Source organism: Rutilus rutilus (assembly GCF_951802725.1).
Source record: "Rutilus rutilus genome assembly, chromosome: 3".
Taxonomy (NCBI): Eukaryota; Metazoa; Chordata; class Actinopteri; order Cypriniformes; family Leuciscidae; genus Rutilus; species Rutilus rutilus.
The window spans coordinates 59,207,654-59,233,586 of NC_140211.1; the positions used below are offsets into that span (position 1 = coordinate 59,207,654).

Consider the following 25,933-nt stretch of genomic DNA (forward strand, 5'->3'; position numbering starts at 1 on the left):
ATTGGAATCACTTCAGAAAAGGAAAATACAGTTCAACGTCTGCAAGTCTGTCATATCGGCTACATAAAATCATAATGAGAACATTATAATTGTGTGTTTGGGACGTGGATTTTAATGATCAGACTTGTTTTTGTAATCAGGTTCTCAAAAATTATATAAAAATTTAGATTTAGATTTATCGGTTAATATATCGGTTATCGGTTTTCAAATATAAAGAATTATCGGTTATCGGTATCGGCCAAAATGTTCATATCGGTGCATCTCTACTTTAAATGCTAAAAAACCCACACTAAATAAAACTGTGGAATGTTGGACACTTCATGCACTCGACTGCCGCAGCTTTATAAAGCTCATACACTACACTGTAGAGGGCATAGGGCACACGTGTACTCATTTTTGAATCATTATATTTTACATTTTAATCACTTATTTTAATTTTGTGTGCAACACTGCATGACTTACACTATTACAAATCTGACCTTTTCTAAACCTTGGCATGTGACACTTTATCCAGCATCAGCATTCTGGGAGACACTTCAGCTTTAACAGTGCGTTCATCAAGCTCAACCAATCAGCATTTATAAAGAACATCTTTTCTCTGATATTAATAGAGAACAGAACATCTGACTGCAAACCCAAATCTTCTGGGATCTACTGTCGTAGGGCAAAATGGTGTTAGCATTACGTCATATTTGCCCCAAATCAAAGTTAATAAACACTGGAAGCTGAAATATTGAGCATTTTTCAGCATTAAACTTGTATTCTTGAAGCTTGAATAAAGTCTATAGAGAAATATAATAATGCAGATCACCCTTACTCTTTCAGTTTGAGCCGTTTTATTCAACAACTAACTTCAAACTTTGATGATTTCTCATCGCTGTGTGATCGTTAATCACGGCTAGTCGTCTTGGTCACATCATCTTAAAGGATTCGATAAAATCTCACGGTGTAAATAGTGTGGTTTAGAGACTTCGGTTACACTTTACAATAAGGTTCATTAGTTAACATTAGTAATGTATTAACTATCATGAACTAACGATGAGCAATACACTTGATACAGTGTTTATTAATCTTTGTTAATGTTAGTTAATAAAAATCCAGCTGTTCATGTTAGTTCTCAGTGCATTACGTGAATACTCGATTCTGATTGGCTGCAGGGTGTCCATTAAAAAGTGATAGAGGACACCTAGTAAATAAACCGTCAGGCATAACCAGGGAAACCAAGTTATTGTTTGTAAAAACTTTAGATTTCGATTGTAAAACTAATTAAAATATAAACTAATGTTTTAAAAATGTGTTATTTGGCAAGTGACCATGGTATAAGCGGGTTAATGCCCGACGAGGTGTCCATGGTATAAGCGGGTTAATGCCCGACGAGGTGTCCACTGTCTAAGCGGGTTAATGCCCGGCGAGGTGTCCATGGTATAAGCGGGTTAATGCCCGGCGAGGTGTCCACTGTCTAAGCGGGTTAATGCCCGGCGAGGTGTCCATTGTCAGGTATTAATCGACACGCACGCCTCGCCGTCATCCATTATTCAATTGACACCTCGAAGGGCATTAACCCTTACTTAACAAATACAACTTTTGATTTTAATAACGTATTAGTAAATGTTGAAATTAATATGAACTAAGATTAATAAATGCTGAAGAATTACCGTTCATTCTTAGTTGATGTTAACTAATGAACCGTATTGTAAAGTGTGACGAGACTTTCTATCGTCTACTGTTGCACAGCTGTTCTGAGAAGTGCCGAACACACACACGGCGAGTTGTACGACAGCTCAGTGTGTGTATATCACAGTGTTTAAGATCTCTCGGCACAAACCCCGGCCTCATGCTCAAACTCAGCCAGCGGATCGAACCCGGAGCGCTTATTACTGGAGACGTCGTCTGCGACACACTTCCAGATCTGCGGAGGAAACAGAGAACGCAGCTCGTCAACACATCTTATTATTACCAGATGGAGAGAAAAGTTAATTAGTTGGAATATGTGGTAATGGTTTACTAACGTGTTATAATGCATTATATCTTTTCATAAATAATTGTAACCAAAGTTAAAATGCATTATAATTAATGCTGTCAATCAAGTAAAAAAAATGTACTCGATTAATCACAACTTTTTTCTGTGATTAATCGCAATTAAAAACACTTACGTTTTTATTGGTTTATATTTAGTTTAAATATTGTATAATGTAATAATTTCACAGTTAATCTCCACATTACTGTAGAGACAACATAAAGGCAGTATATTTTAACTACTTGTTTAATAGCATCTTTTTATGAATGAAGGTCAGAGTATCACTGATATTAATACAGCAAAATTACCTCAATTTTTAGCAGTAATTATAGCCGTTCAACATTACAGTGTAACTAAAAGCTATCAATTTTGTAACATTTATTAGGCTCCAAATATTAAATATTTGAACACGTTAAACTGGACAAAAATGAAGCGCATGCGTTAACGTGTTAATGTTGACAGCCCTGATTATAATGTATTATAACTGTGGTTACAATTACTCATGAGACCCACAATGCATTATAAAGAGCATCTCAAGGCATAATCAATACTTTTATAATGCATTATATATTAAGGTTTAAGTGTTACCGAATATGCAACTATAACTTTTCTGACGATGTTTCTGAAATTTTTAAACACTTGGTACCAAGTAAACAGGTTTAGTCCTTAAATGTTACGCAAGGAAGCAAACTCGGCCAAGACCTTCACAGTCGAGTCCCAGGATGCCGTGTAAAGTCTGTCGTCCCTCCAGCAAATATGGCTGACCGCATCATCATGACCCATCAGAGTCTCCTGTCTTCTTCCATACGCTACTGAGTAAAAGTACCTGAGTCAGGGATGCAAGAGGAGGAGAAGAGAGAAGAGGGGAGACCGAGTGAAAACAATGAGGAATGTGTCTTTCAGAATTGCAGGGATATGATTGTGGTCAGTGTATAACTCTTACACGTTATTGTCCCAGGACGAGCACACGACGATCTCATCATCAGGCAGCATCAGGCAGGAGGACAGCGCCTTCATGTCAAGAGTGTGTTTCAGTCAGAGGTCAGAGAAGCTCTTATGTAATGAGGCTGTTGTACAGGGGCTCCAGAAAGCATTTGCCACAGTTCAAGTGTCCTCATAAAGGCAGTGAATGTCTTAAAGGGTCCTATTGTGGCCTTTTACTAAGTCTTGATTTTGTTTTTTTGGGGTGTACTAGAATATGTTACGCATTGTTAGAAAACGCTTTTTTTTTCACATATTTTACATTATTACAGCTCCTCTCTCCCGACTCTGATTTTAAGTGTAGCTTATGCATCCAAATACTTTTTGGGGCCACTGCGTCTTCGCTAAAGAGCTTACCATGTTGGAGAAGGACACGCTTCTTTGCAGGCCATTCTCTTTGGAGAACATCTTGAGTGTAGAGTCTACATGAGGATACAATACGTGTTAATTCATGTTAGCAATGTGCTAAATCATGCTGGAGGTATGTTAACAATGTGTTAAATCATGTTAGCAACATGTTAGCAATGTGTTATTTCATGGTAGAACCATGCTAGCAATGTGCTAAATGTTAACAACATGTTAAAACATGCAAGCAATGTGTTAATTTATGCTAACAACATGTTAAACATGCTAGCATTGTGCTAACATTTATATTACAGTTCTGAGAAATCAATCAGAGGAATTTATGGCAGCCTCTCACTGACTTGAGACTAAATAACGGAGGGATTCCTGACCTTGAGAAGTGGAGAAGATGGCATCTCCACTGAGGGTCACAGCAATGCCTGTTACTGCCCTGCAGAAGCACAACACCAGCGTCAGAAGCAGCTCTCGCTAACCATCTGTTCTCACACACACACACAACCACACCAACAGATACTCACTCCTTGTGTATTTTGTAGCAAGACTGCAACTCAAGTTTGTTCATGTTGCTCCAGGCCATTCTCCTACTCTCCTCAGTCAGGTCCTCGAACGAGTCCATACTCGGAGACACTGTATTTCAGATTAAAATAGAGTCAAGGCCTTTAAAATAAACGTTTTAAGTGAGAATAGTGCCAGGAGGCGTATGTCATAGTGTGTATGACTCAAAGTGAGTATGACTATAAACACACAGAGAGGCTTTTGGATTTGCCAGTTGTTGTCTTTTTTAAACATAATTTCTTACTTTTATTAGGTTTTGCATTTAGATTCACATTTAGAAATTGTTAGAGACCACTTTTCGTCAAGGTTTAGATATTTTTCTGTTAGATAAGTTTAAGGTTTTGCATTATGATTACAATCAAACATTACAATTTTGTTAGAAATTGAGATTAACCCCTTCATTGCTGTGTTTTTTGTTGTTGTTTTTTTGCATCATGGCTGATTTGTAGTTCACACCAACAAAAGACTCTGAGTTTTTGTATTTTTTGTATTGTTTTTTAAAATTGTGTGTTATAAAGTCAGAATTGCGAGATATAAAGTCAGAATTGCGTGAAATAAAGTCGCAATTGCGTCTTATAAAGTCAGAATTACAATTTTGTTAGAAATTGAGATTAACCCCTTCATTGCTGTGTTTTTTGGGGGGTTTTTACATCATGGCTGATTTGTAGTTCACACCAACAAAAGACTGAGTTTTCGTATTTTTATTTTTTTTTGTATTGTTTTTGTATTTATAACACGCAATTGCGACTTTATATCATGCAATTCTGACATTATATCTTCTAATTGCAACTTTATTTCTCACAATTGTGACTTTATATCTCGCAATTGCGACTATTTTTCAGAATTGCGACTTTATATCTTGCAATTGCGACTTTATTTCTCAGAATTGTGACTTTATTTCTCACAATTGCGACTATTTTTTAGAATTGCGACTTTATATCTCGCAATTGCGACTTTATTTCTCAGAATTGCGACTTTATATCTCGCAATTGCGACTATTTTTCACAATTGCGACTATTTTTCAGAATTGCGACTTTATTTCTCACAATTGCGACTATTTTTCAGAATTGCGACTTTATTTCTCACAATTGCGACTATTTTTCAGAATTGCGACTTTATATCTTGCAATTGCGACTTTATTTCTCAGAATTGCGACTTTATATCTTGCAATTGCGACTTTATTTCTCAGAATTGCGACTTTATATCTCGCAATTGCGACTATTTCTCAGAATTGCGACTTTATTTCTCACAATGACTTTATATCTTGCAATTGCGACTTTATTTCTCAGAATTGCGACTTTATATCTTGCAATTGCGACTTTATTTCTCAGAATTGCGACTTTTTATCTCGCAATTGCGACTATTTCTCAGAATTGCGACTTTATTTCTCACAATTGCGACTATTTTTCAGAATTGCGACTTTATATCTCGCAATTGCGACTTTATTTCTCAGAATTGCGACTTTATATCTTGCAATTGCGACTTTATTTCTCAGAATTGCGACTTTATATCTCGCAATTGCAACTTTATTTCTCAGAATTGCGACTTCATATCTCGCAATTGTGAGAAAAAAAGTCAGAATTGTGAGATAAAAAGTCGCAATTATTATTATTTATTTATTATTCAGTGGCGGAAACAAGCTTCCATAGCTAATGCGACAAAAGTCACCAAGTGTCATCCCTTCTTTTGCTTTTTGGGCCAGGGATGCGCCGGTACCTGGCGAGAGCTCGCAGCTGCTGAAACTGACGGTTGCTGACAGGTTGTGGAAGCGAGGAGTGATCCTCTGAGGATGAGGAGTGGTGAAGAGCTGCCGTGGCGTCTGGCCAAACTCCAGTATTTGAGTTAGCATGGCTATTTTCTGATCCGTGTCCTCAATACTGCAGAAACACACACATACACACTGACAAAATGTACACTGACAAATATAAAACACAAAGAAAAATCAAAACGATGAGCTATGAAACCCTTGTGCATCAATTAAAAAGGTCCATAGTGGACAAAAATGTGTCAAAAAACTGAAGTTTGGGAGCACAGACTTAAGTTTGGTCTCATTTTAAAGAAGACCCTTGGTAGATTATTGTTGAAGTACGAAAAAGTTAAAGGGCCCTATCTTGCACCCAGCGCAATTGACTTTGCACAGCGACGCATGTATCATTCCTATTTTGCACCCGCGCACAGCGGACTTTTCCCTCCACAGACGCACGTCAGTAAATTAGGGAATGAACTTGCGCTCCCGGGGGCGGTTCAGCGAAAAGAGGAGGCGTGTTCCGGTGCAAACGTTCCCTGGTGCTATTTTGCAGTTTCAGAAAACAATTCCTCCACAGACCAGGAGAAACCTCGTCTTAAATCAGTGGCGCGTTATTCAGACGCTATTTTAAAGGTGAACTAAGTAACTTTTTTTACCTTAACTGAACAGCTTCGGAGTCATTGGAATGGTTATATTACTTATTTCGGGCTGAATGGTGGTCGTTTCGCAACCCCCTGGTGCCCGTGAGCGGAAAATACACACTTGCAACTTTGGGGCGGCGGGCCACCGGCCGCCGCGTCAGGAAGTCTCGCGTGATATCAGGTCTCGCGATGTAAACAATTGCTTTACGGCCAAAAGAAATCTGCTAAAATGCCGTCATTATTGCGCTCCCTCACGCTGTTCGAACCCGAAGGAAGAAGACGTTTTAAAGAATGTCCCATCTGCTTTGATGTCGTTGATCTGCTAGCCTCTGGTGTCTGAGAATAGCCAACAAGTTTTTACAACAGTGTTGTCAAATATCTATTCCGAAGCTGTGGGGGAGCTCTAGAGAGAAACCTGCGAGCAAAAAGCGAGAATACAGCGAAGAAATCCCGAAGTTACTGAATGCAGCTTTAAGGGCGCATGCTTGGCCATAATCAATGTAGCGTGTGCACAACACACACACACTTTGCTTCTCTCATCTACACAGAAGCAGCAGTTCACATTGTTGCAAATCATACATAATTACAAGGAAAAATATTCCACACGAGGGAAATCATTGTGGTGTCCATGAAGATGTGAAAAATAGGCATAAATCTGGCTTACACATTTACTCAAATTATCATAAGCTAATCAAAGCTAATTTGTGTGTGTTTCTCCGTCCCCAATGTCACTTCTCTGTGTTTTACGGCCCTGACGAGAACGTCGGTCTCCTCGGCTGTGAGCCGCTCCTGGCGTGCGTCTGGCAAATCCGCCGTTATAATAGCAATCCGCCATGGAACAAGCACGCCTGCTCTTAAAGGGAATGTGAGATGTCGCTCTGATTGGTTTATTTCACGTTACGCCCAAACCACACCTTCAGACCAACACATTTTAGATTTGCGAGACCCGCCCACAAAGTTACTTGTGTTTCGCGCTTGATACTTGCGTTTCAGATCGTTAAAATAGGGCCCAAAAAGTGAAACCAACAAAGTTATAGAGGTTTAAGTTTATGAAAATTATTTATGAACATTATTTTATATAAAATATATATTTTATGAAACATGTTGAACTCTAAAACTGCTAAAAAAAAATCTAAACAAGTCGTGTTCCAAATCTGAGGTTGATATCTCAAAAAATTTTGTTTGGGCGCAGTACCACTTTTCCCCATTAGATGCAGCAAAACACACACACACACAATTAGAGCTGCATAACTGAAGTCTTGCCAACAGAATAAAAGCCCCAGAAGAAAAGGGTTTCAATGGGGACACTTTTGTCCTTAAGGTCATGAGTGTATCTGGTGCAAAATAGATTTTTTAAAGGAAATGGGGGTGAAATAGTAAAATTCCAATAAAAATACACACTTGTGCCAAAATATATGCAGTTGGCATTAACACAGGCAAAATAATCAACAACAAGACACTGAAAAAGACTAAAATGTCCATAAGGTCACACAAGGGTTAATGAGAGACAGAGAGATTTTAATGTATTGACGTTACCTATCGCAGTCAACTCCTCCCTCATAGGTTAGCGGATGGAACACTGTAATATAGCAGACATACGATAATATGAATAACATACTAATCCTTCATATTGTATAATATCGGTGTTATTTTACCGTTATGGCTGGCCACGGCCTCGCTGCCCTTCTGCTTATACCCGAAGATCAGATCGATCCACTCGTGCAGGTGTTCAGACACACACTGACTCTCCAGAGCCAGACGCTGTTTCTGCAGGAAGTCGTCCGGATCTGCGTATGCACATGTGAAACAAACAACGTGTTGTAAAGTGAGTGTTAAAAAACCATTAACATGAAAGTATTTGTCGGGACAAACTTTTATGCTGGCTTGACAAAGCCTTGTTTGGATGTTAATAAGCTTCCTAGCATGTTTAATCATGTTACTAGCAAGTTTTATCATGTTGTTAGCATGTCTTAGTATTATTTAGCATTTTGCTAACATGTTTGTAGCATGTTTTTACACACTGTTAGCATGAATTAACATGTTACTAACATGTCTTATCAATTGCTAACATGTTTTAGCATGTTTTAACATGTTGCTAACACGATTTAACATGTTGCTAACATGTTTTAACATGTTTCTAACACGAATTAGCATGTACTTGCATTGTTTAAACACATTGCGAACAAGCATGTTGATAGTGTTTTATCAGATTGCTAGCATAATATAACAATTTAACACATTTCTAGCATTACTTAGCATGTTGCTAGTATGATTTAACTTGGTGGTAACATGTTTTAACACATTGCTAACATGATTTATCATGTTACTAACATGTCTTACCAATTGCTGACATATTGCTAACATGTTTTAACATGTTGCTAACATGAATGAGCACATCGATAGCATGATTTAACATTGTTAAGACAATTTAACATGTTTTTAACATAAATTTGAATGTTAGAAGCATGTTTAAACACGTTGCTAGCATGATTTAACATGCTGCTAACATAATTTAATGTGGTGCTAACATGTTTGAACATGTTAACATGTCCTAAGCTAGTTGCTAGTTATTGTATAAAAGTTTTGCCGCCTTCAAAGAAAGTCTATGGGGTTTTCCGTAGTTTTGATCATTTGTTTAGAGAAAAACGTAAGTCTGAATAAGATTAAATAGTGAATTTGCCCCATATCTTGACATTTTCAGCTAATAAGACTGATAAACGCTAATATTCTGTAGATATCTTAATATAAACATTTTCCCAATCAAAGGGACTATAGTTTTAAAGAAATACCGGGTTCAGTCACTAGAGGGCGTGATTTACATGCAATCACATCATTACCGCACGGCACAAGCTGATTGGCTTTGCTGATCCTGCAGCCAATGAGATCGCTTGCTCACATTTAAATAGTCTGGTTGAGTGTTTGAGCTCCTCTGAGCCCCGATATGATATGAAACGAATCGAACATCGTGTGGTCATGAGGGACAGAAGAACGCATGTGCACCTGATGCCCACGGAGGAAGATCAACACCTTCCACTCTTCCTCCTCCCTGCCTCCGGCCCAGATCCAAACCCAGCAGATTCTTCAGGAAACTGCTGTCACTTCCATAGAACTCAGGAATCAGCTGCACACACACACACACACACACACACACACATCAAATATACTATTGCAAGACTGAAAATCAAGCACAGTAAGGACCTTAGCACACAGAATTATTAAAGTCCCCCTGTAGTCAATCATTTTATTCCTTAAAACTCACGTTTGATCACCAAAATGCCATATTTAAATGTTTTTTTACTTGAAAAAAGCATTAAAATATCTTGAATGTAACTCGACACCCTTGCCTCATTTAGTATTTGCGGTTCTATGAATATGCAAATGAGCCCCGCCTCCACTCACTCACTCAGCTCAGAGATCCACTGGTTGACGATCACACGTTGATCTGATTGGTTACAAGGTAGTTTGTGACGTCAGAAACACCAGCGATTTCAAAGCGTGTTTTTGAGACTGTCTTTGGTTCACTGCAGTTTTAAGGAGGAAATACTCAGCAATGGTGTCGACTTATGAACTTACACATGGTTTGACTTAAAGCAGATTAAAAACAGGGTTTGTACACATGGAGCTGCAGCGCCCCCTGACGACAGCTGTTTCACTACATTGGAATTTAACATGACTTTTAAATAACTTTTTGTTTTTCAACCTGTTTTTTAAGAACACCTTCAACCTTTATAAAACTACTCGTTTTTATATGTTGTCGAATAGGGTTTTATAACTCTAAAAGAAATGAGTATATCATGAGGCAATAAGCCGATCTGGCATGGAGTGAGTGACGTGACACTGGTTGAGGACCAGCATCTCAGAACTGATTTGACACTCATTTAATGCATGTGAAAAAACTAAATATAGATGTTTTTTAGACTATATAGGCTGTTCACACAGAACATCAACCATTCCACTCTGCTACTTTTCCATTGTTTGTCAGTGTGAACGCACTACTCGTGTTTAACTGTTGCGCATGACACAGCGTTCTCAAAACGCAGCACTCAAGTTAAAATAAGTTCAACTAAAACGCGCCTCAAGACCTTGTGTTTCCCCCCGTTCCACTGCCCGCGTTTTCGCTTTGAAAGATTATGCTTCCTGTGTGAACCGGCACTCCTGAGTGAGTATCATAAGGTATTATGCAGATTTGTGTGCTGTGCTTTTTAAAGCGTCTCACAACTCTGTACTCATTCATTTGTATGTTCATCTTTTTGTTTGGGCTGTTTAAAGTCCGCGTGAACCGGAAGTTGCAAACGACTTTTCTCCAGTGCTGTGACGTATTTCCCAGTGCTGTATATTGAACAGAGGGCAGGGTTTTACTCTAGCGCTCCTCCTCTCCATCTCTCGCTCATAGCAGACTAACGGTTTGAGGGGAGTGGTTAAGCGTTTCCCAAACCAAGCCGTCAAACATACGTCATCAGAGAAGGTCCTCCAATGCAGAGGGGAGGGGCATTTTCAGATTTTGATTAAAGATTACAAAGCCAAAAAATGTTTTTGTGTGGATTGACTTGCACGGATGAATTGTTCACCACAAAACTAACAATTTAGGCAAACAAAGTAAATATGGTCAATTTTTAATTCATGTGGACTTTAATATTAGGATTTTGTTTAAAAAAAAACTTGACCATAGCTCCGCCCCACAATATCAAGCCCCGCCCATTAAGCCCCGCCCCCAGCACCCCCTGATCAAATACGTTCCCGCGGCTATGTTCGTACAGATACTGTAAAATAAAATTACAGGACTTTCAAGGACTTTTCAAACACTATTTTTTTGGTTTTCAAGGACTTCAATCAGAGATCTCACTTATCAAACGATATCTTGATCATTTTACATTTACATTTACATTTATTCATTTAGCTGACGCTTTTATCCAAAGCGACTTACAATTGCTATATATGTCAGAGGTCGCACGCCTCTGGAGCAACTAGGGGTTAAGTGTCTTGCTCAGGGACACATTGGTGTCTCACAGTGGATTCGAACCCGGGTCTCTCACACCAAAGGCATGTGTCTTATCCATTGCGCCACCACCACCCCCATCATCATTCAAATTCTAAAAAAAGATCAATAAAAAACTAATAAAACAAAATGGTACAAATAAGAAGTGCAGCGCGTGCAATGACTGCGGTAACTTTAGCCAGTGAAAGGAGACTAGGACAATGATATCGCTTTCCTTATTAAATGTTTTGTTCTCATGGATATGATTGACCTGAAGAATGAAAGCGGTCTCATATATTTGGATATTTATATGAGCAATATCACTTTCACAGCCATGCCAAATGGCTCTATATCTATATTAGATGCGCTGCAGTGTTAATTATGTGTGAAAAGGTTGTTTTATCAATAAACCGTAATTTCACATATATTGTCTTTCAATAATTCAAGTCCCTTTAAATAATTATGTCTGTTTTAAAGGGTTTTCCAAGACTTAAATGTCTGGTCAATTTTGAGATTTTGGGATATTTGTCTTCAATAACAAGTCGGAAATACACATTTAGGTCTTTATTTTACTACACTTGCGTCTGTAGATTTCTCCTACATTCAACAAAAGTTGGTGTTGTAAATACCATAACATTTTATTCCAAAATTTTTTTTAAGGCTATTGACAGTATTTTCTGATTTACAGGATAACAAAAGTAGATCTCCATAAATCCCCCTAATAAGTAATCCCATCTAATATGTGAATACAATAAAAATATATTTTTTAACCTGGCTTTATCCAATACTCAGATTTCGTTTTTTTAAATATATGCAAATAAGCGCATATTTAATTGGATATAGTCTAATTTGCATATTTAAACATTAAATTACAGAAAACTTGTAATACGTTTTTTTCCTCATCTTAATGTAGGTAATCAACTGGGAAAGCTTCATGGTGATATCTGCTAGTTAAAAATGTTCCCCTGTTCACCTGTAGTGTCTCTGCTTAAGAGCAGCACACAGACACGTAAGCAACATAAGCTGCATTTACACCACAGGGGGACTTTAAAAAAGTATTGCAATATAAAAATGGTTATGGCGATATGCTGAATAAAAGGCTCATCACACTCACCTCTTTGAAGTCAGTGCCGCCCTCTAAACAGTTCTTCCACGTCTCGGCAACACTGCACTCAGAAGCGCACATCATTGTAAAGTTTTCTCTTTGTAAAGACATGTTGTCATGACCTGTGTGTGTGTGTGTGTGTGTGTGTGCTAGTACCTGTTGAACATTCGGTCTGCGTGATCGAAGCGCCCGTTCTGCAGGCAGAGCATGTGTTCTGGAGCTGCCGGAGACACACACGCGCCGTCACTCTAACTTCTGCTCCGCAACAGGAGAGACAGACACACACACACACACACACACACACACACACACACTTACCAACTCTGACGAGGTAGAAAAGCACATATCCCGGTGATGAATAATGACTGCCGTACATGAAACGAGGATCAGGCATGTCTCTGTAGCGTACCTGTAGCGCACACACACACACACACACACACACACATCAAACACACATCAAACACATGTCCTCTTGTTATGTGATGATAAGGTGCATCTGTGAGGGTTTCTCACCAGTAATCTCTCCAGTCTCTCGGCGTTCAAAGCTCCTATCGGTTTACTGAGATCTCGAAATGAAGCAGGATTCAGCAAATCTGAAATAAACACATCTTTTATTAGTGTGTGTGTGTGTGTGTGTGTGTGTGTGTGTGTGTGAGTGAGTGAGTGAGTGAGTGTGTGTCTGAGTGAGTGAGTGAGTGAGTGAGTGAGTGTGTGTGTGAGTGAGTGAGTGAGTGAGTGAGTGAGTGAGTGAGTGAGTGAGTGAGTGAGTGAGTGTGTGTCTGAGTGAGTGAGTGAGTGAGTGAGTGAGTGAGTGTGTGAGTGAGTGAGTGAGTGTGTGAGTGAGTGAGTGAGTGTGTGTGTGAGTGAGTGAGTGAGTGAGTGAGTGAGTGAGTGAGTGAGTGAGTGTGTGTCTGAGTGAGTGAGTGAGTGAGTGAGTGAGTGTGTGTGTGAGTGAGTGAGTGAGTGAGTGAGTGAGTGAGTGAGTGAGTGAGTGTGTGTGTGAGTGAGTGAGTGAGTGAGTGTGTGTGACACTGACCCAGCTGAGAGCTGCTGTAGTCACTGATGGTCCAGGGAAACACAGGATACTGGGAGAGGTCGTTCACGCTGCGGTCCGCCAGGTTGTTGAGGTGGAGCAGGTACTGGTAGTTGGAGATGTGTCCTCTCTGCCACTGCAGCATGAAGCTCTCTGCCGTGTGCTCCGCTACGTGGTTCTCTGACACACACACACACACACACACACACACACACACACACACACGTGTTAAACTGGGATGCAATATCATAATTAGCAATGACATTTTATTTAAAGGTGACATATTATGCCCCTTTTCACCAGATGTAATGTAAATCTGTGGCGTCCCCAGAATGTGTTTGTGAAATCTCAGCTCAAAATACCAGTTCATTATTATTGCTTGTCAAATTTGCCCGTTTTTGTGTGTGTCCCTTTAAATGCAGATGAGCTTTAGCTCCGCCTCCGTTCAGAAGAGGGCGGAGTCTTTACACCAGCTTCAGAAACTCCGGCAATAACAGAACAGGCCAATCTCACTCATCCAGAATCCCAGAATCACCAGTAGCGAGTGCAGCCTTACGGAGAGACTCAGGAAGAGCTTCTGAATGTTAGTGGAGACATTTGTGTAGTTGTTGTGGAGTTACACTGATCATCTCATCATCATGTTGAACTTCTCCACAAGTGTCCACAGTTCCTGAGGTCTTTATAAGACAGCGGTGACATGTTCTGGTCAATAGTGTTCAGTGCTCGTCTGTGCTCAACCACAGAACAGTTTCAGGCTTTGCTGGATCTTTATCATTGCGTTAGAACTGGTCTCTGTTGTCGCGTGTGGAACCAAATGTCGGCTGGTGTGTGTAAACGTGCAGATTAAGGGCCGATAATATTATAATAAGATCCTCTTCATACGTCAGAAGGAGAGCGTATGCTTCATGCTTGCAGAGAAAGGCTCACCAGAACACAGTTACTGGGTTGCACATGCACCCGATTATAGCACTTAAACACAGAAAAAGTCAGATTTTCATGATATGTCCCCTTTAAAGAGCTATTATATAATCATTTGCAATTATTACAAAATGTAATAAATCGCTTTTATACTGCCAATGTGTGAACAGCTTAACCCATGAAATAATCCCATGCTAACAGCAGTCAGTAAATACAGTAGAGAATGTCTTTTAACATAAAAATGTTACATTTAAGTTAAACCATAATATACAGAGGATTATACGGTATACTGGTGTATATCTAGGTTCATTTTCAAAAGTAAGTGGCATAGAAACAAATGTTTGTGAAAACAGACCCTTGAGTTATAGGCTATTTAATGGCTTTTCAGCCAAATTGAAGATGCAATACAAACACAAAATTCATGAAACAGACAAAATGGAAAAAGGTAAAAATATAATCATGTAAAAAACCCTTAACTGATGCTTTTTATTGACTTTTATATATCACATGTTTTAGTAATAATCATAAACTAGGCATCATTCGAACTCAAAATTCATCCTGTGAAAGCAGTTTTGAAATTGGACTTTGTATTACCATGGAAACGGTACTGTAAATTATTTTAACAGGCTCCTCCCCTAGTGGGCGTCGCCAGGTTTCATATTACAACATTTATATTGTATTACTTTATAATCAAAAACTTTTCTAATGTTGACTAAACACATATCGTTGGAAAGGTCTGAGTCTCAAGGTTCCATATTTGGTGACAGAAGTGATATTTGGACAGAAATGTATTAATTTGTTACAGGAAAATGCATCAAAACAAATTTCAATGGAATGTGTGTGTCACCCGGTGGACATGTTTGGTATGGCGCATAAACAAAATCACAAAAAAAAAACTTCAAATTGGGAACATGACTTGGTTAGATATATGGCTTTGATTTTATAGTAACTTTAAAAGTAAAAATTTATTTTATATAAAATAATAAATATTTAGTACAGCACATTTGATTTACAGTAAATTTAAACTTCCCTAACTTTTTCAGAATTTCATTGTATGAAGTGTTGCATAATCTGTGTCTTCTTTCAAACAAGACCAAACTTAGGTCTATTTTTAGGTCTATTTTCCAAAGCATTCGGATAGCGTCTATGCTCATAAAGGGGGTTGGCAGTTAAGGGGTTAAAACAACTTGTCCTGATGTGATACGACATTACAACAGCCCTTGACAAACATACTCGTACAAATAAAGCCTACCGAGGAAAGTTGCAATGTAGTAGTAAAGCTCGTCTCTCTCGCTAGTGCTGTAGAACTTCAGGTATATATCAGAGCGCAGGTCATCCTCTGTGCAGAACACCTCGAGGCCCTGAACACACACACACACACACACACACACACACACACACACAGTAAATAACAGACACAAAACTGAAGACGAATTAAAGATTGAAGAGTATCCCTCACCAAAGGCCTCAGTCCGTGTCTGCGTTTGTAGATGCGTCTCACGCTGTGCAACTCGATCTGAACCACCGAATCCTTTCACAAACACAGAAACACACGTGAGAACGCCAGAGAACCAACTCTCGGCATGGATGAAAACATGCAACTTTATTAAATATTAGCAACATTTTAATTACAGTCGAATTCTAAAGGCAATGCTTCAGGTCAGAGGACAAAAGTGCTGTACTGTCTGCTAAACCCACAAGAGGGCGCAAGCGAGCGCAATATAAACCAAATCAAGCGTCGCATGTTTTATTGACATGAAATAACATTCACTTTTTAACGTGCATTCATGTTTGAAACAATTATTCTTAAATAAAATCTTATTTTCTTAATGTGCTTTTAGGGAAAATTAGATTATAATAGGTAAGGACCGTCCCATAACAGTGGAGTGTGTGATGTGATGTGATGTGTAAGACGAGAAAGCAGAGGCTAACGCCTGTTTCACACACACTCCGCGTGCAGTGTGTATGTGCAGGAGCAGCGCACGCTGTAGTGCTTTCACATCTGCTGTGTTTGCAGTGTGTGACTGACCCGCGGCTGGACCACAAACACATACTCACTGACCCGTGGCTATACCACAAACACATACTCACTATTTGTATTTCAAATCCAGAAGTTATCAGCAACTTTTATAAAAAAAAATAATAGTTTTGTCAGCACTGCGATTCCCTTTGTACACATACACACTCTCTAATAGACGTATGCACGTTTAAACACAATTTAAACAACGTATTATTCAATGCACTACTTCTATACAGATGCACTCAAGCAAGTGGTAAAATATTTAACCGTGCACTTATTAAAATCGCAAACATTTTTAATTAAAACTTAAAATTGACAAAAACAGCCGACTCTCTTTTCTTTAGCATTTACATTGTGATACAATAAAATAACTTGTTTTTCCACCTCCACGAATGAGACGAGTGCTGTTCATGATGCCGCCTTGTTGAGGTTAAGTGTAGTTTCCCTTGCTTTACCCCGGTCGTAAAGTAAAAAGATGACTGTGAAAAACAGTAGTAGGCCTATTAAGGCAGAAGTGCCCAGAAGTAATCTCTACATTATCGGGGAGGGTCGTGCCTTTTTCACAATCAGTTTTCGAGGCTCATAGAGAAATGTATTGCTGGCGAAGGTCAAGTCTGTTCTGCTATAGATCTCCTCCGGAAGCCCCTTAAAGGGATACTCCACTTTTTTCGGAAATATGCTCATTTTACATTTCCCCCAGAGTTAAACAGTTGAGTTTTACCGTTTTAGAATCCATTCAGCCGATCTCCGGGTCTGACGGTACCACTTTTAGCATAGCTTAGCACAGATCATTGATTCTGATGAGTCCAGTAGCATTTCTTTTAAAATGACCAAAGAGTTTCAATATTTTTCCTATTTAAAACTTGACTCTTCTGTAGTTAAACCGTGTACTAAGATCGACGGAAAATGAAAAGTTGCGATTTTCTAAGCCTATATGGCTAGGAACTACTCTCATTCCGGCGTAATAATCAAGGAACTGTGCGGCTGTACCATGGGTGCAGCAGGCGTAATGATATGACGCAGCGCCTGAAAATAGGTCTAATAGGTTAGACAAACTTAGTCCCGGTCACGTTGGAAGAAGTTACCGAGCTGGGGACTATTTTCAGGCGCTGCGTCATATCATTACGCCTGCTGCACTCATGGTACAGACACACAGTTCCTTGATTATTACGCTGGAATGAGAGTAGTTCCTAGCCATATAGGCTTAGAAAATCGCAACTTTTCATTTTCCGTCGATCTTAGTACACGGTTTAACTACAGAAGAGTCAAGTTTTAAATAGGAAAAATATTGAAACTCTTTGGTCATTTTAAAAGAAATGCTACTGGACTCATCAGAATCAATGATCTGTGCTAAGCTATGCTAAAAGTGGTACCGTCAGACCCGGAGTTCGGCTGAATGGATTCTAAAACGGTAAAACTCAACTGTTTAACTCTGGGGGAGTTGTAAAATGAGCATATTTCCGAAAAAAGTGGAGTATCCCTTTAAATAAAAAACCAATGAGTCCCTTATAAAACTGTGCTTGTGCATCAGTGACCTGAGAAAACACACTTCAACACACACAGCGTAATGAACACACAGCAGCAGAATGACACTCGTGTCGCACAGAGGAAGCTCACCGGATAGCCGTTCAGAGGCTGGAAGTAAAGACTGCGATCGGTGATGCAAACGTGACCCGCGTTCGTCACCAAAGGAGAAACCGTTTCCGCCACACACTCCATGTGCGGGACTTCGCTCACGTCCTGAAAACTGCAGCCAAAGAAAGATAATGAGTAGGGATGCACGACATATCGGCCAATATATGTTCATTTTTAATGTTATCGATATCGGCTTGATAAGACAATGTGTCTGATATATTAAAGCCGATACTGTATTATTTCCTCCAGCTGAGACGCTCCAGATGCGACTGCTCAACATGACGGGTTTGAGTTGCTTGAAATATGATTGGAATCACTTCAAAAAAGGAAAATACAGTAAAAGTGCAACATGTGTCATATCGGCTACATAAAACTATAATGAGAACATTATAATTGTGTGTTTTAGACGTGGCTTTTAATGGTGAGACTTTTGTTTTTGTAATCAGGCTCTAAAAAATTATAGAAAAATTTGGATTTAGATTTATCGGCCGATATATCGGTTACCGGCTTCAAATATAAAGAATTATCGGTTATCGGTATCGGCCAAAATGTTCATATCGGTGCATCTCTACAAACTTTATATTCACAACTGCAAACATCTGAACACTGTAATACTGTACTCACTGCTACTCTGAGATCATCAACAACTGGAGGAATGAATATTCTCACCTGTTCTTATCAAAACACGTTCTTGCTAACCGGGACTGCAATATAGCTGCAATCTTCAGCAGAAACACACACAGATCACACACAGATCACACACAGATCCTCAAAAAAGGAAGCAAATAATTACGTATGGAATTGTATTTGATTGTACTGACCATGGCCGTCTGATCGCCCAGTTTATCCAGACACGACGCTCTGTGCAACTGTAGAAACAGCAGTTATTAACTTTACTGTACGAGAACAGACATGAAAACCACTATACAAAATAAAATAGTTGTAATTCAAGAATGCTTTGGAATTAGACCGAAGTCTTGTATTAAAGACGACACTCTGAGTGAAAAATACATGTTTTATTTTATATAAAATATATACCGGTATTTTACTCAATTATTTTTACTCTACAGTTAACTATAAAATCAAAGCCATATGTCTAACCAAGCTGTGCTCCAAATTTGAAGTTGATATCACAAACATTTAAGTTACTATGAGATTTTGTTTAGACGCGGTACCAAACATGTCCACCGGGTGACACGCATTCCATTGAATTTTGTTTCATGTATTTTCCTGTAACAAATGAACACATTTCTGTGCACGTCACTCCTATGAATAAATAGTCGCATAATATGGAACCTTGAGACTCAGACCTTTTCGAGGATATGTGTTTTGTCAAGATTCGAAAAGGGTTTTGATTATAAAGTAGTTTAAATAAATGATGTAATATGAAACCTGGCGACGCCCACTAGGGGAGGAGCCGGATAAAATAATTTAGAGAACCGTTTCCATGGTAACGCAACGTCCAATTTCAAAATGATTTTCACAGGATGAATTTTGAGTTCGTAGGCTTTCGATTTTTAAAATGTGTGATACAAAAAAAAAAGGCAATGTAAAAAAAGAGCGGGAAAGTTGGCGCGTTTCCATTACAGATTTGCGCAAAACTTTTGCGTTTTTTTCTAAATGTCAACAAAAAAATATTTCGAAATGACGGCGTTTCCATAAACTGATGTTATGCGACTAAAACATTTTTTCCTCTCGCAATCAGTAAAATCATTCCAAACACCATGGCAACGGACGTTGGTAGGATTATGTACTATATCCCAGCCACTGCACTGGCCATTATTATTAATGGAAGGAGATGTATGTGTGTTAGGGTTAGGGTTAGGGTTAGCAATAATGGTGAGGAACGACCCTGATTATACTTGTGAGCGGCACATATGAGGTGTTTCTGGGTGTTTCTCACTCAGTTCTGCTTCCAGGTCTTGATTGTGGCCTTTATTTGAGGTTTAGAATCCATTATTCCTGTAATTATGTTGTATTTTATGAATTTAATAAAGAGCTCTGTCTCGTATTCTGTCCAAACACACCGCCTCGTCTACGTCAGGTGACTGTAAATGCGTAAAAACTGTTTCCATTGCAGTTTTGCGAAATATTTCTTTTTCGAATTGCCTGAAAAACCTAAAAACTTTTTTGCGATAAATGCGAGTTTTTGCGAAATTGACGTGTTTCCGTTGGGCGTATTTTCAATTCGCAATTTCAATTTTGCGCGATTTGAAGGGTAGTGGAAACGCGGCCCCTGAGAGTTAAGATGAAAATCCCAGAGAAAACTCACAAATCTCAAGAGAAAGAAAAAGGCAAACCTGTAACAACATCTGAACAACATCCTCTGTTTTCCCGGACGCCTCCAACTGGAACGTGACCTTTCTTTCTCCCTAACGTGCAACAATCAATCAAACAATACATCAGTATAAAAATAATATTCCCTGCAGTGTATGAAATGAGCCAAAACTGACAACAAACTTGTTTCTTACACACTTTTTCTCACAAAAAAAAAAATGAACTCACCCTTTCGTATTTATATGGCGCGACCACATTTTCTTCTTTAATTAGATAAATCTGACAAAAAAGGGTTAAATATTGAACCTGTTGCAGATATTAAACAGTGAAGTGAAACTGAGACACACTCACCTGCTTGGTTTCTATAAGAATACAGGCAGGTTTACTTCTGCAAACACGCATTCAGAAAGAAAGAAAAGGAACGATGAAAGTCTGCAAAACTCACAACAACAAAAGAAACGATTGATTTGAGTCATTCTCAGTATTACTCTATAAACGGGTTGTGAGCCGACTCCTCCAGCGCCACGATTCCTTCGCAGTCCTTCAGGGGAATCTGCAGGAGAGACGGTTCATTATTGTAGAGGATGAAAGCAAGCGTGATAATAATGTGAGTATTATACCTTTAAAATAGGCTCCTTCGCATCATCAGCTTCAAAGATCACCGATTTAGAGCAGATCTTTAATGAGCCGCTGGTTCGTCTGTGTGTTGAGACAAACAGAGATTTAAAAGACATTAACTAAAGAGATTAGCGTGTTGAATATCATAGACGACCGTTAGCATCCGCTAGTTTTAATAGCAGGAGAACTACATTCACACTACACACATTTATACTCCATAGAACATACTTTTTTAACAGTCACAAAGTAAGTTTGTGTCATCAAATGTAATAGAGATGCACCGATATTAACATTTTGACCATACCGATAATTCTTTATATTTGAAATTATATTTGAAAACCGATAACCGATAATTCTTTATATTTGAAAGCCATGCTGATTCATCCAGTAACGAAACGAGTGAAGTCTTTATGAGTGAGTCATTGAATCATTGATTCAAGAGATTCGTTCAAAAAACACTGATTCATCCAGTAATGAAACGAGTGAAGTCTATATGAGTGAGTCATTGAATCATTGATTCAAGAGATTCGTTCAAAAACACTGATTCATCCAGTAACGAAACGAGTGAAGTCTTTATGAGTGAGTCATTGAATCATTGATTCAAGAGATTCGTTCAAAAATGCTGATTCATCCAGTAATGAAACGAGTGAAGTCTTTATGAGTGAGTCATTGAATCATTGATTCAAGAGATTCGTTCAAAAACACTGATTCATCCAGTAATGAAACAAGTGAAGTCTTTATGAGTGAGTCATTGAATCATTGATTCAAGAGATTCGTTCAAAAAACACTGATTCATCCAGTAATGAAACGAGTGAAGTCTATATGAGTGAGTCATTGAATGATTGATTCAAGAGATTCGTTCAAAAACACTGATTCATCCAGTAACGAAACGAGTGAAGTCTTTATGAGTGAGTCATTGAATCATTGATTCAAGAGATTCGTTCAAAAAACACTGATTCATCCAGTAATGAAACGAGTGAAGTCTATATGAGTGAGTCATTGAATCATTGATTCAAGAGATTCGTTCAAAAATGCTGATTCATCCAGTAATGAAACAAGTGAAGTCTTTATGAGTGAGTCATTGAATCATTGATTCAAGAGATTCGTTCAAAAATGCTGATTCATCCAGTAATGAAACGAGTGAAGTCTTTATGAGTGAGTCATTGAATCATTGATTCAAGAGATTCGTTCAAAAAACACTGATTCATCCAGTAATGAAACGAGTGAAGTCTTTATGAGTGAGTCATTGAATCATTGATTCAAGAGATTCGTTCAAAAACACTGATTCATCCAGTAATGAAACAAGTGAAGTCCCAAATCGCCAGGACAATTTGATTCCTGAAGAACAGTAAATCAATCAAGAAACAAGTCTGACACAACAAGTGCCATCGAGGAACTGACTCTTTTGGAGACTCTTTCAGTGTCGTAATTCTGCAAATCTCACGCATTTCACTTATAAACGATTGAGTTCAGTCCTCAGTCCTCAGCATCTCACCTGTCCGCCTCTGGACTGCTGTTGGTCAGATTATAAGCAGTGTGTTGTTCAAAATAATGTTCCTCCAGATCCAGCAACAACAGCGAGAATCTGCACAGAAACATGAGAACATGACAAGTGTTTGACGCTGGACGAGGCAAGAGAGGAAACAAAGATGTTGGGAACCTTACAAATTAAATGAATATTAATTACACATACAGTACAATAGACAGTCTTTCTTTTCTGGTAAAAACTCCAATCATTTTCTCCGTAGGGAATCTCCAAGACCACATTATTTTAACTTATTTTTTAAAATAAATGTGTTTAACGGAGGATTTCATGATGAAAAACTACATTACCCATAATGCTGTAGAGAAAGTTCCACCAATCAGAGAGTAGAAAAAAGCGGTAAGAGCTCTTTAGCTCCGCCCACTCCTGAATGACCCAATCAAGACCTTAGCCTTGCGCTCTCAAAATACTTGAATATGTGTGTATATATATGCATGTTTTTACAATAAACTTACAATATATTGTTTATATGGGCTATATATATAGGCTATATAAAATAAAATAAAAATCGACTTATTTTTATTTCTCCATCAATTATGCTGTTTGCAATGCTTTATGGGATTGTAGTTCTTTCCCTCACTAACCATTAAGTTTACAGTCTTGTGCCTTTGCATTAATGTTTTTAATGTTATGATTCAGAAAATTCTCAGTTTACAAGCTATAATTACGAGTTCCACAAGGAATCTCGTAACGCCTTTTGTTTTAAATAGTGATGAGCACTTTATAAATTATTTAATAATAAACACTGCAACATCAAAAAAATAATAATAAAGGTCAATTTTGATTTCATGGTGACTTTAATGAAAGCAATTATAGGCACTTGCCTGACGAAAAGTAAACAAATGAATAATTAATGAGACAGAGGTCATGTGACATCGACAGACTTCAACAGTTGACATTCATATTTTTCAAAACTGCTTGTCTCTCTAAAAATTAAGAGTTCACCGCTAAATTAAGATTAAAACAAAGACGTCTCCTCCTGCTCAGCTAACATCTAAACACAAAGCGAGTCTGAACTTTATGAGAAACAACACATAAACTGGACACCTCTCTCTCTCTCTCTCTCTCTCTCTCTCTCTACATACACATGCTAGGAAAGTGTTAATAAAGGTCTAAATGAAGTATTCACCTCAGGAAACGCATAAATATGCTAGGATCATAAATGCTGCGTGTTTAGTCCGTTTACTGGCCTGTTTATGAGGCGAATGACCCGCGAGCTCGAGTGACACAACAGGCCAGAAGTCAGAGAGTTAAACTGCGCGGACCTGAGGGAAAACACGCTGAGGGAATAGACACGCCAGGTGAAGTGTGACAGTACCTTTCTTTAACGCGATCCTTCTTCGTGATGAAAGCCATGAGGGATCCGGGCATGTAAACACGGAAATGCTCGGACACAGAGGAAGAACCACGTGACCGATGGACATATCGCTGTCACGCTGCCGTGGAGAAATAACAATAACAATCAACGATTTTTTTATTTATGTTTTAACTATTGTTTTAAAAATCTGTGTTCAACCGTTCATAACTTCATACAGTAAAGGGACTAAAAGGGATTTTCTGTTTAAAAATAATAATAATTCCGCTCCTTGATCATGATTGGTTAAACCACTGTAGAACACTCACGTGACCTCTGCCTGTGTGATTATTAATTCATGAAAACTTTTTGTAAAAATAAATAAGTCCCTTTAACCCGTTGTTTACAGTGATTTCAGAGATTGTCACTGAAAACCACGGCTTCTTCTTACTGTTTAGTTTTTCTGATCATAAAGTACATACTGAAAAATATATTTCTTTATTTTTATTGTATATTGAGTGACAGGAGATTCAATATATTCAGTTCTTGACATTATTTGGTTCCACTGGGTGGCGCTTATATGAATATTCATGATATTTCCCTAATGTGGGCGTGTCTCTGAGACAACTCGCAAACAAATGGAACTGAAATTATCAGTGAAATCTCATCGAATCGCATTATTTCGAAAAGGTAATAAAGTTTATCTGAAAGAAATTGTAACCCTAAAGAGTTTTTCAAGTGTAATATTCCTGTAAAGGCTAGGGGCAGAAGAATGGACATTAATAAGCATAACTCTTAATAACATGTTTAAAACAATGCATAGTTAGTGTAATTTAATAAATTATCCTTAATTTCTTAGTTTCTAGCCTCAACAGCCCGGTCAGGCATCCGTTATCAATAATTATATTATTATTAGTAGTATTAGTATTCAGGGGCGTGTCTAGAGCATTTTCAGTGGGGGGGCCATGCTGGGGCACTGCCTCCAAACGGGGTGGCCGCCAGTGACCAAAAAAAAAAAAAGAAGCTAAATTCTACAGTAGCCTATATTACGTAAATCCTACTGATTTTATTTTTTTAACTTGAATAAAGTTACTTGTAAACAAATGTAGTAATAAAGCACATTTTTGATTAATTTAGTTTTTTGTCATCCCTGCATCCATTAAGTTAAATTTGAGAGCCAGTGTTTATTATTTTTTGTGTTTTCATAAAACTAACAAGTTTATAAAATAAAAGCAATTTTAATAATGAGCCATTTTAAAAACCCAGAAGCAGAAACGATGTCAACTATTTTCTTTTAATTAGTTTGGCCATTACAATATAGAGTAGTTTTATTCACAATCTCTTTCAAATAATAATAATAAAAAAATAAAATAAAAACAAATTCCCCCCACTGTAATAATTCAAATGGTTTGGCCAAAACATCAGTGTTTCATTCAGCATTTCTTTCAGACTCATTTACAAAAAAGCTGAGTAACTCAGAGTTAAAGGGATGGTTCACTTTGAAATTACATTTTGGTATGTTTTAGCTTACGTATGTTTAAGGGCATTCAAGATGTAGGTGTCTTTTTTCCGCAGTAGTTTCAATTTTGATATTTTTAGGTCAAACCATTCTCTATAATGCAGGTCTATGATCACTATCTCAAAGAGCATGCACAATGAAGTCCAAATTAAACAATTCCCCATCGTAAGTACACATTGATGGCCTAAGACACGAAACGAGCGATTTGTGTGAGAAAACAAACAGTATTTTTATCGTTTTTACCTCTACACAACCACGTCCAAGTGATCTGAGGGCGCACGCGCTTCCTGGTGTGTGACGTGTGCGCGCGTTCTGGTTTAGTCTGCGCAAGCTCCGGAAAGAGCCGGATGTGTACAAGAGGTAAAAAACGATATAAATACTGTTCGTTTTCTCACACAAACCGCTCGTTTCGTGTCTTAGGCCATCATTGTGTACTTAAGATGGGTTACTTACTCACAACTTGCGACCGTTGTTTCTCTGGCGCTGCACTTCTTTGAATCGCGAACTTCAGTAGAGTCTATAAACTGATTGGCCGTAAAATGAACCAATCACAAGACATCTTATAGGGGGGGCACCTGGGGTGGCCAATCGAATTTCAGGGGGGGCCGGTGCCCCCCCTGGCCACCACGTAGACCCGCCCCTGTTAGTATTATTTATTAATCTTTATTCAACCGTATGTTTTATTTATTTAT

At 38.3% G+C, this 25,933-nt stretch overlaps 1 protein-coding gene across 1 annotated transcript in view; it reads right to left on the bottom strand.

Moving 5' to 3' along the window:
• Positions 1-23,833, bottom strand: part of nsmaf (neutral sphingomyelinase (N-SMase) activation associated factor) — a 28,221-nt gene extending 4,388 nt beyond the window's left edge. Inside the window, exons 1-27 of the mRNA XM_084405435.1 lie at positions 23,747-23,833; positions 22,381-22,470; positions 20,888-20,966; positions 20,756-20,820; positions 20,619-20,655; positions 20,496-20,546; positions 20,291-20,362; positions 18,812-18,859; positions 18,660-18,712; positions 17,973-18,102; positions 15,795-15,866; positions 15,588-15,696; positions 13,421-13,597; positions 12,898-12,977; positions 12,703-12,793; positions 12,541-12,604; positions 12,394-12,445; positions 9,305-9,425; positions 7,960-8,091; positions 7,841-7,883; positions 5,633-5,793; positions 3,880-3,988; positions 3,733-3,791; positions 3,356-3,420; positions 2,961-3,028; positions 2,720-2,843; positions 1,826-1,909 (exon numbers count right to left, since the gene is read on the bottom strand). Coding sequence (XP_084261561.1) covers positions 1,826-1,909; positions 2,720-2,843; positions 2,961-3,028; positions 3,356-3,420; positions 3,733-3,791; positions 3,880-3,988; positions 5,633-5,793; positions 7,841-7,883; positions 7,960-8,091; positions 9,305-9,425; positions 12,394-12,445; positions 12,541-12,604; positions 12,703-12,793; positions 12,898-12,977; positions 13,421-13,597; positions 15,588-15,696; positions 15,795-15,866; positions 17,973-18,102; positions 18,660-18,712; positions 18,812-18,859; positions 20,291-20,362; positions 20,496-20,546; positions 20,619-20,655; positions 20,756-20,820; positions 20,888-20,966; positions 22,381-22,470; positions 23,747-23,799 — 2,289 coding nt within the window. The 5' untranslated portion in view covers positions 23,800-23,833. The remainder of the gene's footprint in view (positions 1-1,825; positions 1,910-2,719; positions 2,844-2,960; positions 3,029-3,355; positions 3,421-3,732; positions 3,792-3,879; positions 3,989-5,632; positions 5,794-7,840; positions 7,884-7,959; positions 8,092-9,304; positions 9,426-12,393; positions 12,446-12,540; positions 12,605-12,702; positions 12,794-12,897; positions 12,978-13,420; positions 13,598-15,587; positions 15,697-15,794; positions 15,867-17,972; positions 18,103-18,659; positions 18,713-18,811; positions 18,860-20,290; positions 20,363-20,495; positions 20,547-20,618; positions 20,656-20,755; positions 20,821-20,887; positions 20,967-22,380; positions 22,471-23,746) is intronic.
• Positions 23,834-25,933: the final 2,100 nt, after the last annotated feature.